This window comes from Schistocerca gregaria, chromosome 6 (assembly GCF_023897955.1).
Source record: "Schistocerca gregaria isolate iqSchGreg1 chromosome 6, iqSchGreg1.2, whole genome shotgun sequence".
In the NCBI taxonomy this organism is placed as follows: domain Eukaryota; kingdom Metazoa; phylum Arthropoda; class Insecta; order Orthoptera; family Acrididae; genus Schistocerca; species Schistocerca gregaria.
Window position 1 is genome coordinate 133804398 of NC_064925.1, and position 17095 is coordinate 133821492.

At 40.5% G+C, this 17095-nt stretch overlaps 1 protein-coding gene across 2 annotated transcripts in view; it reads right to left on the minus strand.

Moving 5' to 3' along the window:
* LOC126279089 (carboxylesterase 5A-like) overlaps window positions 1-17095 on the minus strand; it is a 195142-nt gene that overhangs the window by 158048 nt on the left and 19999 nt on the right. For both annotated transcript variants that reach the window (XM_049979552.1, XM_049979553.1), the window contains exon 2: window positions 1575-1676. In XM_049979552.1, the coding sequence (XP_049835509.1) occupies window positions 1575-1604 (30 nt within the window). In that variant the 5' untranslated portion in view covers window positions 1605-1676. The remainder of the gene's footprint in view (window positions 1-1574; window positions 1677-17095) is intronic.

The window sequence follows — 17095 nt, forward strand, 5'->3', positions numbered from 1 at the left end:
TATACCAGTTTCTATGTCTCATCAGTGTAGATGTATCTGTAGCGTGGCAGGTGCAGATGTGAAGGTGTTACGATACTCCGGTTGCACAATGCAGCCATCGTGTCATTTATTAGTCCTCACTTTGCACCACAGTCCAACACCAGGACTCCGTAACATCCAAAACACACCACAGATCTAGATTATGCACGATCCGACATGCCGGCCAAATGGAGACCCACGAGACTTTTTCTGAACACACTGACGCTGTCTTAACACGAGTAAGCGTTATCTCTGTGGCCTTCACTATGACCACTCAGCATAAGACCCTGTTCGCTCCTCGTACAGATCCTACCAGGCATGGAAACAATAAACAGAAACAACACTAATTTACTCTAGTTGTCATTATACCTGTCAGAAGGAATTGTAACTCCAACAATTTAGGGACCCTCCAATGCTGTGTACATATACGAAGTTACATGTCTTCTGCGTGCGTCACTTTTTTGGGGGGGCAGTGTATTAACGGGACTTGCGCTCTATGCTGCTGTTCGAGGTGCCTAATCAGCAGACTAATAGGAAAAGACGTTGATCCCTGTAAGATGTGCTAGAATTTTCCACAAGTACATCAACGCAGCGCGAGACATTCTTCCTATCTCTAGCGACGCATTACTAAAAAGAATCCAAATTTTGTCTTGTACAAATTCCTTTACAAAGTTTGCAGTCTCTGTTGGGTTCAGAATTTACAATACAGAGGCTACAATATGATACCTGAAGCTCAACACGCCGTTCAGTCAGTCGGATGTCGTACATGTTTCCAGAAATCATAGTCGTATCCTATAACAGAAGTTTGAACCAATGCTTACCTCATACACACTTGTATTTGCTACCTGAGGTATCGAACGTCGAGCTTTATTTTCCAGTGTCCTATTCTGTTGCATTCTGTACAAGACGAAATCCAAAATCAGCCGTGCCTGGAATCACAGTCGATCGCCAACACTTCTACGAAATACAGCCGGCATAAAGACCTCCACTATTTCATCGGTGTAGTGTATTGAAAAGTTGTGCTCTTCCTTTATGTATCCCTACAGTATTTGCCTAACAACACTGCGATCTACTACAGTAAACAAATCTTCTAAACACATGCTGTTTCTACACTTATTTTCTTTACCAGTTACATTACCATTCCTATTTTCCCTCTGAATACGTGGCATATAAGTTCACACTTGTTTTGACAAGGGAGACTGAACCGAGAGATACGCAAACGTAACTGGAATGTTCAAAACAGTGTGGCAAATATGCCTTGAACCAATGGATTAAGTTCAAGTCTCTGGCATGGAGCAGTGAAGATTCTATTTCAAGTAGTATCAGATTCTTTATTGCGCTTTCTGACTTTGTTTTGTTATTCACCTACTACTACTATTGTTCGCATGTGGTCCTCTGATGCGATCTCGCAATGCTCCCTTTCTTCTGTCGCAGTTATTATACATTTTCATTGTGTTTGGGAGATAAAAGACGTTGTGAAAGTAGCTAGAGTTTTTAATTGATGTAGAATAAATTCTTTCTTCTTGAAATAGAACAGGTTTGAAGCAAATACTCACCATTATAAATTTCACCAGGGTTTTCTTCATTCCAGTAAGGAGCCGTGGACTTGATGGAACGACGAATTAAAATAATTTGATAATGAAAACGCTTATGCCACCCTGTAACATTAGAAGAAACAATGGAATAATGTTAGAAAGTTCAAGAGAGAAAAAAGGTTTTGTTTAAGTGTAAAATAAATGAAAATTACAGTAACTCATCCAATATTACTTGTTATTAAAATGGTTCAAATGGCTCTGAGCACTATGGGACTTAACATCTGAGGTCATCAGTCCCCTAGCACTTAGAACTACTTAAACCTAACTAACCTGACAATAGCAGTCGCGCGGTTGCGGACTGAAGCGCCTAGAACCGCTCGGCCACAGTGGCCGGCTATTACTTGTTATACAACAACATAAAGACAACTTTTCGCCTACCATTGTTAACAACAATCTTAAAACTTCAAAAGTTCTGAACCAATTTACTTCAAGTTTTTACACGATCCTGTAACAAACATTTTGACCGACATCGTATATATATATATATATATATATATATATATATATATATATATATATATATATATATATATATACAATGTCAGTCAAATATATATATATATATATATATATATATATATATATATATATATATATATATATATATATATATATATATATATATATATATATATATCCACTGAAGCGACAAAGAAACTGGTATAGACATACATATTCAAATATGGAGGTACGTAAACAGTCAGAATGCAGCGCTGCAGTCGGCAACCCCTATATAACATAAGAAATGTCTGTCGCAGTTGTTAGGTCGATTAATGCTGCTACAGTGCAGGTTATCAAGATTTAAGTGAGTTTGAACGTGGTGTTATAGTCGGCGCACGAGCGATGCGACACATCACCTCCGAGATGACGGTGTAGGGGGGGGGGGGGATACTTCAGTACAACCATTTCACTGATGTACCATGAATATCACGAAGCCTGTAAAACATCAAGTCTCCGACGTCAATGCGGCCGGAAAAAAATCCTGCAGGAATGGCACAGACGATGACTGAGGAGAATCGTTCAACGTGACAGATGTGCAACCCTTCCGCAAATTAATGCAGATTTCAATGCTGGGCCATCAAGAAGTGTCAGCGTGTGAACGATTCAACGGAACATCATCGATATGGGCTTTCGGAGCCGAAGGAACACTCGTGTACCCTTGATAATTGCACGACACAAAGGTTTACTCCTCGCCTGGGACAGTCAACTACGACATTGGACTATCGATGACTGGAAACAGGTTGACTGGTACGACGAGTCTCGTTTCAAATTGTATCGAGCTGGTGGACGTAATGAGTATGGAGACAACCTCATGAATCCATGAACCCTGCATGTCAGCAGGGGACTGTTCAAGCTGGTGGAGCCTCTGTAATGGTGTGTAGTTAGAGTGATATGGGATCCCTGATGCGTCTACACACTATTCTGACGAGTGACATATACGTAAGCACCCTGTCTGATCACCTGCATCCATTCATGTCCATCGTGCATTCCGACAGACTTGGGCAATTCCAGCAGGACAATACGTCCAGTATTGCTACAGAGTGGAGCCAGAGACACTCTCCTGAGTCTAAACACTTCCGCTGTCCACCAGACTTCCCAGGCATGAACATTATTGAAACTATCCGGAATGGCTTGCAATGTGCTGTTTAGAAGAGATCTCCACAGTCTCGTATTCTTACGGGTTTGTGGACAGTCCTGCAGGATTCACGGTGTCACTTCCCTCTAGCACTACTCCAGACATTAAACGAGTCCATGCCACGTTGTGTTGTGGTACTTCTGTGTGCTCACAGGGGCCCTACATGATATTAGGCAGGTGTACCAGTTACTTTGGCTCTTCAGTGTATAATACGTAAAGGAAAACATTGATAGCAAATCTCTCTAAAACATGTTAACCGAATTACATCAAATATTAAAACGATGTCCTTATAAAAGTTTAGAAGCATATAAGCTGCACTATTTGAATACGTATGATATGTGAACACATATTAATACAAAGGGGATACATTTTTAGCAAAAATCTCGAAATGCTGTTGACCAGTTTACTTGCTCTAATAAACATTGTAAGTAGGCTGTTTAGGTTTTTTTGGTTGGTAACGCCGCCGCCACGTAGCGCTCTATATGAAAATTATTGGCTGTGCCGTTTGCAGTCTGTGGCTGGTGTGCATTGTTGTCTGCCATTGTAGTGTTGGGCAGTGGCAGCTGGATGCTAACAGCGCGCAGCGTTGCGTAATTGGAAGTTAGCCGCCAGCAGTGGTGGACGTGGGGAGAGAGATGGCGGAGTTTTGAAATTTGTAAGACTGGATGTCATGAACTGCTATATATATTATGACTATTAAGGTAAATACATTGTTTGTTCTCTATCAAAATCTTTCATTTGCTAACTATGCCTATCAGTAGTTAGTGCCTTCCATATTTTGAATCTTTTATTTAGCTGGCAGTAGTGGTGCTCGCTGTATTGCAGTAGTTCGAATAACCAAGAGTTTTGTGAGGTAAGTGATATGTGAAAGGTATAGGTTAGTGTTAGTCAGGGCCATTCTTTTGTAGGGATTTTTGAAAGTCAGATTGCGTTGCGCTAAAAATATTGTGTGTCGGTTTAAGCATAGTTATGTATAATTTTTCAAAGGGAATATATTTAGACCGTATTTACGAGTACATTGTTATAGTGAACAGACGACACAGTGTTATTGTATATGTATATTCTTGCTTGTTAGTTGCACGATTACGTAACGACTGTAAGGCTAACATACTCAGAACATGTACCGGTACTGCTAATGAGATTTTAATGCAACATTTTGATTTACTTGAAAATACATTCTGGATTTAAAGTACTTTCTGAGAGATACCAGATGACACAGTTGTTAGTTTATGTGACAGCTACACGATTTTATCACGACGCTACTAATGAGTGTCAATTTACAATGTTGCTTTTGCGGTGTTTCTGTTTTATATCTGCACAGTTTTGTGGATTCTTCTGGAAAGGAAAGCATATTTTAGTAGTAACTTTGTGGTATAGCTACAATGAGACAGCCTTTTCTGTAGCACAACAATACGTTACAGTACGGTACTTACTTCATTAGGGCAATAAGCGTAGTAACTATGATATCTATACGCAAAACATTTCACTTTTGTGTATCATGAGGTAAGTACATTGACTTCTGCAGAACTTAGCTTTCGAGGACGTTAACTACGACACTTCCACAGAGATTATCTTACAACACGACGCACAGTTTAGCGCTACAGTACACGTATTTGAGTGATTAATTTTGTACTTAAAACATTTATTTTTGAAGATATTTGAAGTACAATGATACAGACGTTTTCCGTGATACATTACATTCCATTGCTGTAATCTGTAACACCTGAGGATATAATTACATTAATCCTCAGGGAGGTACACGCCTACTTTTTGTACCATGTGTTTGGCGAGCACAAGGAGCCCTAGCTAATATGGTATTTGCTTATAAAACTTTACACATCGGTACCATATTTCTCTAACACATAAATTACACAGCTATCTGGTTATTTGACAGAGAAACAAACACCTTTTTACTACGTCAGTGACACATTTTGACGTAATTACACCGTTGGATAACGTCACACTTATGAAATTGTATTTGTCTGTACTTTGTGAAATGTTCATATTTTTTCGGAACCATTGTGATACTATGAGAGCTTTGAATGATGTATTTGGTATGAGATCATGATTTTTAAAGTACGTTTGAGGCAGATGACACTTTTGACATGAGCAGAGAATTTTTTTACGTTTTGAAATTCTTGGAGGAAGCTACGACGATTTTGAGATTCGGCTGAGGTTTTATGATGTTATGATGACGATGTGTATTACGCTGTTCCGGTATGTTTATGATCAATAAGCTGATGCTATATGAGTTATTTGATTATGCTACGTATCTGTTATGATGAAATATTGAAGAAGTGTCGACGAATAAGGTAAGGAATTATGAGTAGTGGTTAGGGACTCTGGTTTGTGAAAAAGGTTGTTGGAAACCAAGAATCGTACTTTAAGAGTTATGAAATGTATGTAAATGCGTGAATGTATTACAATGCCGACGAAAATTTTTTGGACACTGTTATATCACTACGATTTTGTTTCTACAGATGTGTAACGCAAATTCTTGACCTGTGAATTTTTTTATATGAGACTGCCACTGTAGCGGAAACTGGCGTCGTAAAAACAGTTAAGTGACCAACTGCACGTAATGCGTCGTAGGCAGCCAGCTGCGCGACAGCACCTGACAAAAGAAAGCCATTAGGTGAAAAAAAAGGAGGCCATTATCCTCGCTATTGACATTCCTTTGTAGAAAGCATCGCAAAAACGACCCACTCGTTACGTGTAAAGATACTTTCTTACATCTGCACACCTGATAATGACAAGCGTCTTTCTACGAGAGGTTAGAGAATTTGTATTAACTTATGAAATGTCACATGACTATTGAATGATATTTTTATGCTTTTCCTTTCATAGTTGCTTATTTCATTTGATATCTGGCTTCCAGCTATGTTGCAGCATTGGTTTTATAAAATAAAATTAAATGGATTTGCTAATGTGAATACTTTCTGTCAACAGATCTATTAAATAAACATTTTATGATCCAAGTTCTTCGAAAAAGGAGCACATGGAAAGGAAAGAACAATAAGAAGGGATTAATAACAGTTACTGCATACTTAATTTTCTTTTCAACTACTTGGTAATATCTTTTGTAGAATTAGTTTTGTGGTTCACCACTTTAATGACATAGATATTAATATGTGAATAGACATTTCCCTTTTCTGCATTGTTGTATTTACTGTAATATTTATTCTACTTGAGGTTTGTCATGTTTAGATATAAGTTATTGCATTTGCTGCTGCTGTTTGCCAGGCATAGTGTTACTGAATTTCACTTTGTGTTACTCTGTTAAGCCAGTTTTACTAGGGATTTATTTTTCTTGTTCGCTGCACAGCGCCTTGTATTAGTTGTAATATTGCAATTGCTTTACCAATTTCCATTTTTTTGGGTCATTGCTGCTTGTGTTAATTTGTTTTGTGCTGCTGCATTGCCTCGTCCCTTAGTTTAGCATCTGAGCTCAGTAGGTTTAAGTTAGCTTAAGAGGGGGTAGAGTATATAAGAAACTAACTATGATGAATTGGAAGAAAAGCATTGAGAAGCTATAAGAAAATGGTTTGGCCAAAAAAGTTGTGTACAGTGGAGAAAAACTATTTTTCAAAGTGGATGAGTACAGAATACAGAAAGCATGCTTGGATAGGATTTTTTTTTGGCTGGAGAAAATGTTGAAATAAGAGGGACGATCTATGGTATGAAGTTTTGGGTTGAACTGCAGTACCAAATGTTACCCTGAAAACAAACCCTGTCCTTTACTTTTGTGTTATCCCACTATGTGTTTGCGTACCCTTGTGTATTTATTTTCTTCCTGTCTCTGTGTACTGTTTCATAGAATTTTTTCTCTTATAATACTAAGCTACATTCACTATGATGAGCAATACTGTTATCCTCAAATATAATTTGCATTAAATATATGTTATTTACTTTGTGAAGATATTTACATATTATTTATTCTGTTTTGTTCTAACGCTCATGTGTGAAGTTGATGTTTCACAAGTTATTCTGATCTTTTATGTATGTACTTATGTCGTAATTTTTGTAACACTGATGTATTTGTTATTTCGATTCTTTTGCAAAGCCTGTATTACTGGAAATGTTATCTGTACTATTATGTTCTTTAATGATATATTTTGTACCTTTGTTATTGTATTCTCATGTTATAAAATTGTAATTGACACCAGTTCATCAAATTAAGTAACTTGTAAGATACATTTCACAGCACACATTTCTGTTGGTCATAGTATATGGACAATATGTGAGAAGTACAGACTGTTAGTGTTTGTATGTGTGTTAATAATTCAGCAAGGGACTGGTTAACAGCATTGCTGGTGCGAAGGTCAATTCCAAAAACTCTGTGAGTGCACAAGTGGTGGTTTATGAACTTGCTATATTCTCTGCAAGACTCTTCGATTGTGACTGTGCACCTGCACAGTCGCAGCAGTTGGCTGCTGGCGTTTTCTACAAGGACTGCAGGTGGTCTGGACCTTTGATGACCCACCAATACCATACTGTCTACCAGGACTACAGTGGGTCTGCTCTTTGATGACCTACCTACCAATATTCTTCAAAACTTCGACTGACTCTGCTGTGGGTTTGCTCTGTTGTGGCCCATTACCTGTCAACATGTCTTTCCATTGGAAGGACAACACTACTTCTTCAAGACTGCATGGAAATCCACTACTTCCGTGTGCATTTTCTTTTACTGCTCAGACACTGAGCAAAAACACTGCTATTTTACTGTGATGAACGATCAGGACTGTCTTTATGGACTGTGGGAAAATTTTAGCTTTTGACAAACATTGTATCTATAAGTGTATCCATTTCATTTCTTTGTTATTGTAATTATGAAAAATTTTTTCAAATCTGTATTGGCCACTGTCCAAAACTATTTATAAAATTTTTTGTGGGGAGCATGGGTGCTATGTAACTAGGCTGTTTAGGTTTATTTATTAGTAACGCCGCCGCCACGTGCTCTGAAAATCACCGGCTGTGCCGTGTGCAGTCTGTGGCTGGTTTGCATTGTTGTCTGCCATTGTAGTGTTGGGCAGCGGCAGCTGGATGCTAACAGCGCGTAGCATTGCGCAGTTGGAGGTGAGCCGCCAGTAGTGGTGGACGTGAGGAGAGAGATGGCGGAGTTTTGAAATTTGTAAGACTGGATGTCATGAACTGCTATATATATTATGACTATTAAGGTAAATACATTGTTTGTTCTCTATCAAAATCTTTCATTTGCTAACTATGCCTGTCAGTAGTTAGTGCCTTCTATAGTTTGAATCTTTTATTTAGCTGGCAGTAGTGGTGCTCGCTGTATTACAGTAGTTCGAGTAACCAAGATTTTTGTGAGGTAAGTGATATGTGAAAGGTATAGGTTAATGTTAGTCAGGGACATTCTTTTGTAGGGATTTTTGAAAGTCAGATTGCGTTGCGCTAAAAATATTGTGTGTCAGTTTAAGCACAGTTATGTATAATTGTTCAAAGGGGATGTTTCAACATTTGAAACGACATGAGATCCATATTTATAATGTATATAAACTAGAATTATACATTCACAATATAATAGGGAAAGGTGTCAGAAAACACCTCGAAATTACTTGCCAAACTTACTTCGAATTTTTACACGATAGTCTAACACAAATTAAGGCGGATATATATATATATATATATATATATATATATATATATATATATATATATATATATATATTGTCTATGTATATTAAAAATGCACAGTGTATATGTAAAAACTGTCTGTGAGAAAAAATATGCTGTGCTGTGAAAATGTGTGGTTTCTTTTTCATTCTCGCTGTCACTTCTAACTATGATACATTTAAATAAGAACGTTATGTTAATGGTTTTCGTTATTGCAAACTAATACATTTGAAATGTTCTCTCTTCAGATCCAGTAGCAGGAGAGTACTGCGAAGGGGAGGGTGACTATGAGTAAGGATTGACTAACCAGCTACAAATCATGGTGTGGAGTGTTAGAAGTTTGAACGTGGCAGGGTTTCTATGAGTAAGGATTGACTAACCAGCTACAAATCACGGTGTGGAGTGTCAGAAGTTTGAATGTGGCAGGGCATCTAGAAAATCTGAAAATGTAAATGTTAAAGCTCATTCTAGATATAATGGGAGCAAGCGAAAAATGGAAAGAAGATACGGATTTCTGGTCAAGTTGTAGGGTAATAACAACAGCAGCAGGCCTTTGGTGTAACAGAGTAGTATTTCTTATGACTGGGAAAGTAGAACAGAGGTTAAGTTGCTATGGACAGGTCAGTGATAGGGTTCTATCCAGGAGAAGACATAGACTCACATCACAATTTAGTAGTGATCAGGAGTAGACAGAACGTTAAAGACACTAGTCAGAATCGACAGTAAACCAACACCTGCAACAATAGTTCAGGTATCTATACCGACACGTCAAAAGCAGAAGATGAAGAGGTAGGAAAAGTCTATTTGGGTATGAACGGGTTATTCAGTATGTAACGGGAGATGTGAGTCTAATAGTCGTGGGTGATTGGAATGTCATAGTAAGGGGAGCAGAGGAAAAGATTACAGGAGAATATGGACTCGATAATAGAAATGAGAGTGCATGAACACTAATTGAGTTTTGAATGTAAATTTGAGATGGTAATGATGAATACTCTGTTCAAGAATCACAACAGATGGAGGTATACTTGGAAAAGGGCGGAAGGTACCAGAAGATTTCAGTTAGATTACATCGTGGCCAGGCAGGGATCCGAAAATAAAATTTAGGATTTCAAGGCGTACCCAGGAGCATATATAGACTTAGATCTCAATTTAATAATGATCGAGAGTAGGTTGAACTTTAAAGAGCCTAGTCAGAAACAATTAGTGTGCAAAGAACTGGGCTACGAAAGCACTAAGGAATGTTCTCTGAGGTGAAGGAATCATAAAGAGCAGTTATGGTAGTTACCAAGAAAAACCTAGGTACAGGGAAGGTAACTGCGAAGAAACCATGGCTAACAGAAGAAATACTTCAGCTGATGGACGAAAGGAGGATGTATAGAAATGTTCCTGGGAATTAAGTAATACAGAAAGACAAGTCACTTGAAAATGAAATAAGTAGGAGGTGCAGAAAAGCTAAGGCGATATCGGTACATGAAAAGTGTGGAGAAATCTAAAAAGAAGTGGTAGCTGGAAGAAGTGAGTAAGCACATAGAAAAGGCCAGTGAAATGAAAAGTAAGGGAGGTAGCATTAAGAGTGACATGGGAATTGGACTATTGAACACAGAAGAGTGAGCCGATAGGTCATAAGAGTGCATTGACGACCTCTGTCGTGGGGAGGACATGTCTTGTGAGATGATTGAATGGGAGAAGAGAGGATTCAGTACTAGAATCGGATTTAAAAAGAACTTTGGAGGACAAAAATCAAATAAGGCTAAAAATATAGATACAATTCCATCAGGATTTCTAAAATAATTGGGGGAAGTGACAACAAAACGATTAGTCACGTTGGTGAGTAAAATACATGACAATGGCGCAATGTCTTCAGACTTTCCGAAAAACATCATCCACACAGTTCAGAGGAGCCGACAAGTGAAAGAATCATCGCACAATCCGCTGAACAGCTCATGTGTCCAAATTACTGGCAGGAATAATATACAAAAGAATGGAAAGGATATAAATGATAAGATTTGCTGATAATATTTCTGTTATCAGTGAAAGTGAAGAAGAAGTACAGGATGTGTTGAATGAAATCAACAGTCCAGTGAGTACAGATTACGGATTGAGAGTGAATGAAAGAAAGACGAAAGTAATGAGAAGTAGCCGAAATGAAAACAGGGTGAGGCTTAACATTTGAATAGCTCATCGAAAAATAGACTAAGTAGAGGAATCCTGCTACCTAGGCAGCAAAATAATCCATGATGGACGGGGCAAGGAGGACACAACTAGCAGAGTAACACAGCCAGAACGGGCATTCCGGGCCAATGGAAGTCTACTACTGTCAACTGTAGGTCTTGATTCAGGGAAAACTTTCTGAGAGTGTACGTCTTCTGTAAAGCACTCTATAATAGTGAGACGTGGACTGTGGCAAAACTGGAACAGAAGAAAATCGAAGAATTTGAGATATGCTGCTACAGAAGAATGTTTAAAATTCTGTGGTCTGATAAAATAAGGAATAAGGAGGAATGTATGAAAAACAGTGACAAGAAGGGATAGGATGATAGGATGCCTGTTAAGACATCAGGGAGTAACTTCCATGGTACTATATGGAGCTATAGTGGCTAAAAGGTATAGAGGAAGACAGAGATTGGAATACACTCAGTAAATAATTAAGGACTTATGTTTCAAATCCCACTGCGTGATGGAAAAGCTAGCATACGAGACGATTTACTGACAGGTTGCATCAAATCCGTCAGAAGACTGATAACTGAAAAAAAAGATCCTCCTTCTACACCTGCCTATTGTGGTACTCATCTTCCCCCACTGTCCCTTGCTGTCTTTTTCATTAAGGTTCGCACTGTGCGATTTTGAAAGAGGACGATTCACTACGCACACGCCAGCCGCTGTGACCGAGCGGTTCTAGGCGCTTCAGTTCGGAACCGTGTTGCTGCTACGGCCTCAGGTTCGAATCCTGCCTCGGGCTTGGATGTGTGTGATGTCCTTAGGTTAGTTAGGTTTAAGTAGTTCTAAGTGTAGGGGACTGATGACCTCAGATGTTAAGTCCCATAGTGCTTAGAGCTATTTGAACCATTTCTGAGTACGCACTTTTCAACATTTTCTCTCCCTTTTGGTTATTTTTATGCTGCTTTTATTTCAAATTCATCAAAAGCACATAATTACTTCATTCGTAAATATCTATGCTTCACTAAGTCCTTTACTGCTACTAGAAGTTTCATTTGTCGTGGCTTAATTTTTTTACTTTCTTGATTATTTCCGTCAATTTTCAGGAAATTCTATGATCTTATAATAAAATATCGGTAGAACATGAATAGAAGATCTGGTAAGAGTGGCGACACCATAATCATTACACTCAATCAACACAGAGGGGAGTCAGCTAACAACAGCACACATTACAGTGTTCTTTCAAGTGGAGGGTTGTCACACGCTGCCACGCCTATACGCCAATGACGTGCTCTGCAGATTACTGACTGAGAGATTGTTTTGACAAAAAGTCTCGCACATTAACATTGTAACATTCATTCTCAGTGTACTGTTTCAGAATAAATCACAGACCACTCTAATTGCTGTGACTTTTTTTCGTGAAAACCTGCTGTGAAACTATCATATCTCGTCCGCAGCAACTTAGTTGCTTATTCTGGCTTACTCAGATACATCTACATCTACATGACTACTCTGCAATTCACATTTAAGTGCTTGGCAGAGGGTTCATCGAACCACGATCATACTATCTCTCTACTATTCCACTCCCGAACAGCGAACGGGAAAAACGAACACCTAAACCTTTCTGTTCGAGCTCTGATTTCTCTTGTTTTATTTTGATGATCATTCCTACCTATGTAGGTTGGGCTCAACAAAATATTTTCGCATTCGGAAGAGAAAGTTGGTGACTGAAATTTCGAAAAAGGTCTCGCCGCGACGAAAAACGTCTATGCTGTAATGACTTCCATCCCAACTCGTGTATCATATCTGCCACACTCTCTCCCCTATAACGCGATAATACAAAACGAGCTGCCCTTCTTTGCACCCTCTCGATGTCCTTCGTCAATCCCACCTGGTAAGGATTCCACACCGCGCAGCAATATTCTAACAGAGGACGAACGAGTGTAGTGTAAGCTGTCTCTTTAGTGGACTTGTTGCATCTTCTAAGTGTCCTGCCAATGAAACGCAACCTTTGGCTCGCCTTCCCGACAATATTATCTATGTGGTCCTTCCAACTGAAGTTGTTTGTAATTTTAACACCCAGGTACTTAGTTGAATTGACAGCCTTGAGAATTGTACTATTTATCGAGTAATCGAATTCCAACGGATTTCTTTTGGAACTCATGTGGATCATCTCACACTTTTCGTTATTTAGCGTCAACTGCCACCTGACACACAATACAGCAATCTTTTCTAAATCGCTTTGCAGCTGATACTGGTCTTCGGATGACCTTACTAGACGGTAAATTACAGCATCATCTGCGAACAACCTAAGAGAACTGCTCAGATTGTCACCCAGGTCATTTATATAGATCAGGAACAGTAGAGGTCCCAGGACGCTTCCCTGGGGAACACCTGATATCACTTCAGTTTTACTCGATGATTTGCCGTCTATTACTACGAACTGCGACCTTCCTGACAGGAAATCACGAATCCAGTCGCACAACTGAGACGATACCCCATAGCTCCGCAGCTTGATTAAAAGCCGCTTGTGAGGAACGGTGTCAAAAGCTTTCCTGAAATCTAGAAATACGGAATCAACTTGAGATCCCCTGTCGATAGCGGCCATTACTTCGTGCGAATAAAGAGCTAGCTGCGTTGCACAAGAGCGATGTTTTCTGAAGCCATGCTGATTACGTGTCAATAGATCATTCCCTTCGAGGTGATTCATAATGTTTGAATACAGTATATGCTCCAAAACCCTACTGCAAACCGACGTCAATGATATAGGTCTGTAGTTAAATGGATTACTCCTACTACCCTTTTTGAACACTGGTGCGACCTGCGCAATTTTCCAATCTGTAGGTACAGATCTATCGGTGAGCGAGCGGTTGTATATGAGTGCTAAGTAGGGAGCTGTAGTATCAGCGTAATCTGAAAGGAACCTAATCGGTATACAATCTGGACCTGAAGACTTGCCCGTATCAAGCGATTTGAGTTGCTTCGCAACCCCTAAGGTATCTACTCCTAAGAAACTCATGCTACCAGATGTTCGTGTTTCAAATTCTGGAATATTCCATTCGTCTTCCCTGGTGAAGGAATTTCGGAAAACTGCGTTCAATAACTCCGCTTTAGCGGCGCAGTCGTCGATAACAGTACCATCGGCACTGCGCAGCGAAGGTATTGACTGCGTCTTGCCACTTGTGTACATTACATACGACCAGAATTTCTTCGGATTTTCTACCAAATTTCGAGACAATGTTTCGTTGTGGAACCTATTAAAGGCATCTCGCATCGAAGTACGTGCCAAATTTCGCGCGTCTGTAAATTTTAGCCCATCTTCAGGATTTCGCGTTCTTCTGAACTTCGCATGCTTTTTCCGTTGCCTCTGCAACAGCGTTCGGACCTTTTTTGTGTACCACGGGGGATCCGTTCCATCTCTTACCAATTTATGAGGTATGAATATCTCAATTGCTGTTGCTACTATATCTTTGAATTTGAGTCACATCTCGTCTACATTCGCATAGTCAGTTCGGAAGGAATGGAAATTGTCTTTTAGGAAGGCTTTTAGTGGCACTTTATCCGCTTTTTTAAATAAAATTATTTTGCGTTTGTTTCTGATGGATTTGCAAGAAATGGTATTGAGCCTAGCTACAATGACCTTGTGATCACTAATCCCTGTATCAGTCATGATGCTCTCTATCAGCTCTGGATTGTTTGTGGCCAAGAGGTCAAGTGTGTTTTCGCAACCATTTACAATTCGCGTGGGTTCGTGGACTAATTGCTCTAAATAATTTTCGGAGAATGCATTTAGGACAATCTCGGAAGACGTTTTGTGCCTACCACCGGTTTTGAACAAGTATTTTTGCCAACATACCGAGGGTAGGTTGAAGTCCCCACCAACTATAACCGTATGAGTGGGGTATTTATTTGTTACGAGACTCAAACTTTCTCTGAACTGTTCCGCAACTGTATCATCGGAGTCTGGGGGTCGGTAGAAGGAGCCAATTATTAACTTAATTCGGCTGTTAAGTATAACCTCCACCCACACCAATTCGCACGGAGTATCTACTTCGACTTCACTACAAGATAAACCACTACTGACAGACACCAACACTCCACCACCAATTCTGCCTAATCTATCTTTCCTGAACACCGTCTGAGACTTCGTAAAAATTTCTGCAGAACTTATTTCAGGCTTTAGCCAGCTTTCTGTACCTATAACGATATCAGCTTCTGTGCTTTCTATTAGCGCTTGAAGCTCAGGGACTTTTCCAGCGCAACTACAACAGTTTACAACTATAATTCCGACTGTTCCTTGATCCAAGCACGTCCTGTAATTGCCAAGCACCCTTTGACATTGCAGCGCATCCCGCACTTTCCCGAGGCCTTCTAACCTAAAAAACCGCCCAGTCCACGCCACACAGCCTCCGCTACCCGTGTAGCCGCCAGCTGAGTGTAGTGAACTCCTGACCTATTCAGCGGAACCCGAAACCCCACCACCCTATGGCGCAAGTCAAGGAATCTGCAGCCAATACGGTCGCAAAACCGTCTGAGCCTCTGATTCAGACTCTCCACCCGGCTCTGCACCAAAGGTCCGCAGTCGGTTCTGTCAACGATGCTGCAGATGGTGAGCTCTGCCTTCATCTCGTAAGCAAGACCGGCAGCCTTCACCAAATCAGATAGCCGCTGGAATCCAGAGAGAATTTCCTCAGATCCAAAGCGACACACGTCATTAGTGCCGACATGTGCCACCACCTGCAGCTGGCTGCACCCTGTGCTCTTCATGGCATCCGGAAGGACCCTTTCCACATCAGGAATGACTCCTCCCGGAATGCACACGGAGTGCGCACTGGATTTCTTCCCCTCCTTAGCCGCCATATCCCTAAGGGGCCCCATTACGCGCCTAACATTGGAGCTCCCAACTACCAGTAAGCCCAACCTCTGCGATTGCCCGGACCTTGAAGGCTGAGAATGATCCTCTGAAACAGGGCAGGCAGCTGCATCTGGCTCAGCCAGAGACAGTGCCTGAAACCGGTTTGTCAGACGCACCGGGGAGGCTTTCTGATCAGCTTCCGGGGACGCCTTTCGCTGCCTGCCACGCCTTGGAACGACCTCCCAATCAACCACAGGCGAGGGCTCAGCCCCACTGCGGGCAGCAACCGGGGCAACCACAGCGGCAGACCGATCTGGGGACAGACGGGATGAGGTTGACATCCCCGTGATACCCGAGTCCGGCTCCCCACAGTGGTGCCCATTGGCAACAGCCTCAAGCTGCGCGACCGAAGTCAGCGCCGATTGCAGCTGTGAGCGAAGGGATGCCAAGTCAGCCCTCATCCGAACACAGCAATCGCAGTCCCTGTCCATTCTAATCGATGTTTAACAACAGTTACTGAAACACGAGTCGGTGCCTAGATAACGCAAGCGGAACACGCAAAGAATGTATCAACTAACCTGTACAAATGCCTAACTACTGCGCTACAATCTGCTGAATTTACGATTACAGTAACTAAAACTCGAAATTTCACCTCCTATACGAAACTCACACGCAATTTAAATAAGAATCTACGAAGTAAACACTAAAGCGCGATGCTACAACTGTCAAATACTATAATACGCCCGAAATATATGAATTAAACAATGCAAGTACCCAAAAACACGCAAAGAAATTAATTAAACTATGTAACAAATAAGTAAGCTAGGGTTATACGACTTGCTGCTGCAGCTGCTTATCCAACGGCGGCAGGGAGCACACTGACTGGCCAACCGACACTGGCCGTTCACAACAAAACCAGAAGACAGACGACTACGCAAATTTGCACTATTCAGGTACTAAGGCGCGATGCTACAACCCTCAAATACTATAATACGCCCGAAATATATGAATTAAACAATGCAAGTACCCAAAAACACGCAAAGAAATTAATTAAACTATGTAACAAATAAGTAAGCTAGGGTTATACGACTTGCTGCTGCAGCTGCTTATCCAACGGCGGCAGGTTTCCCTCAGTATGTCCTTGTGAGCTTTCAACTCCAGTTTTTAGTGGCAAAAGCTGTGAAGTCGATCACACCCAGC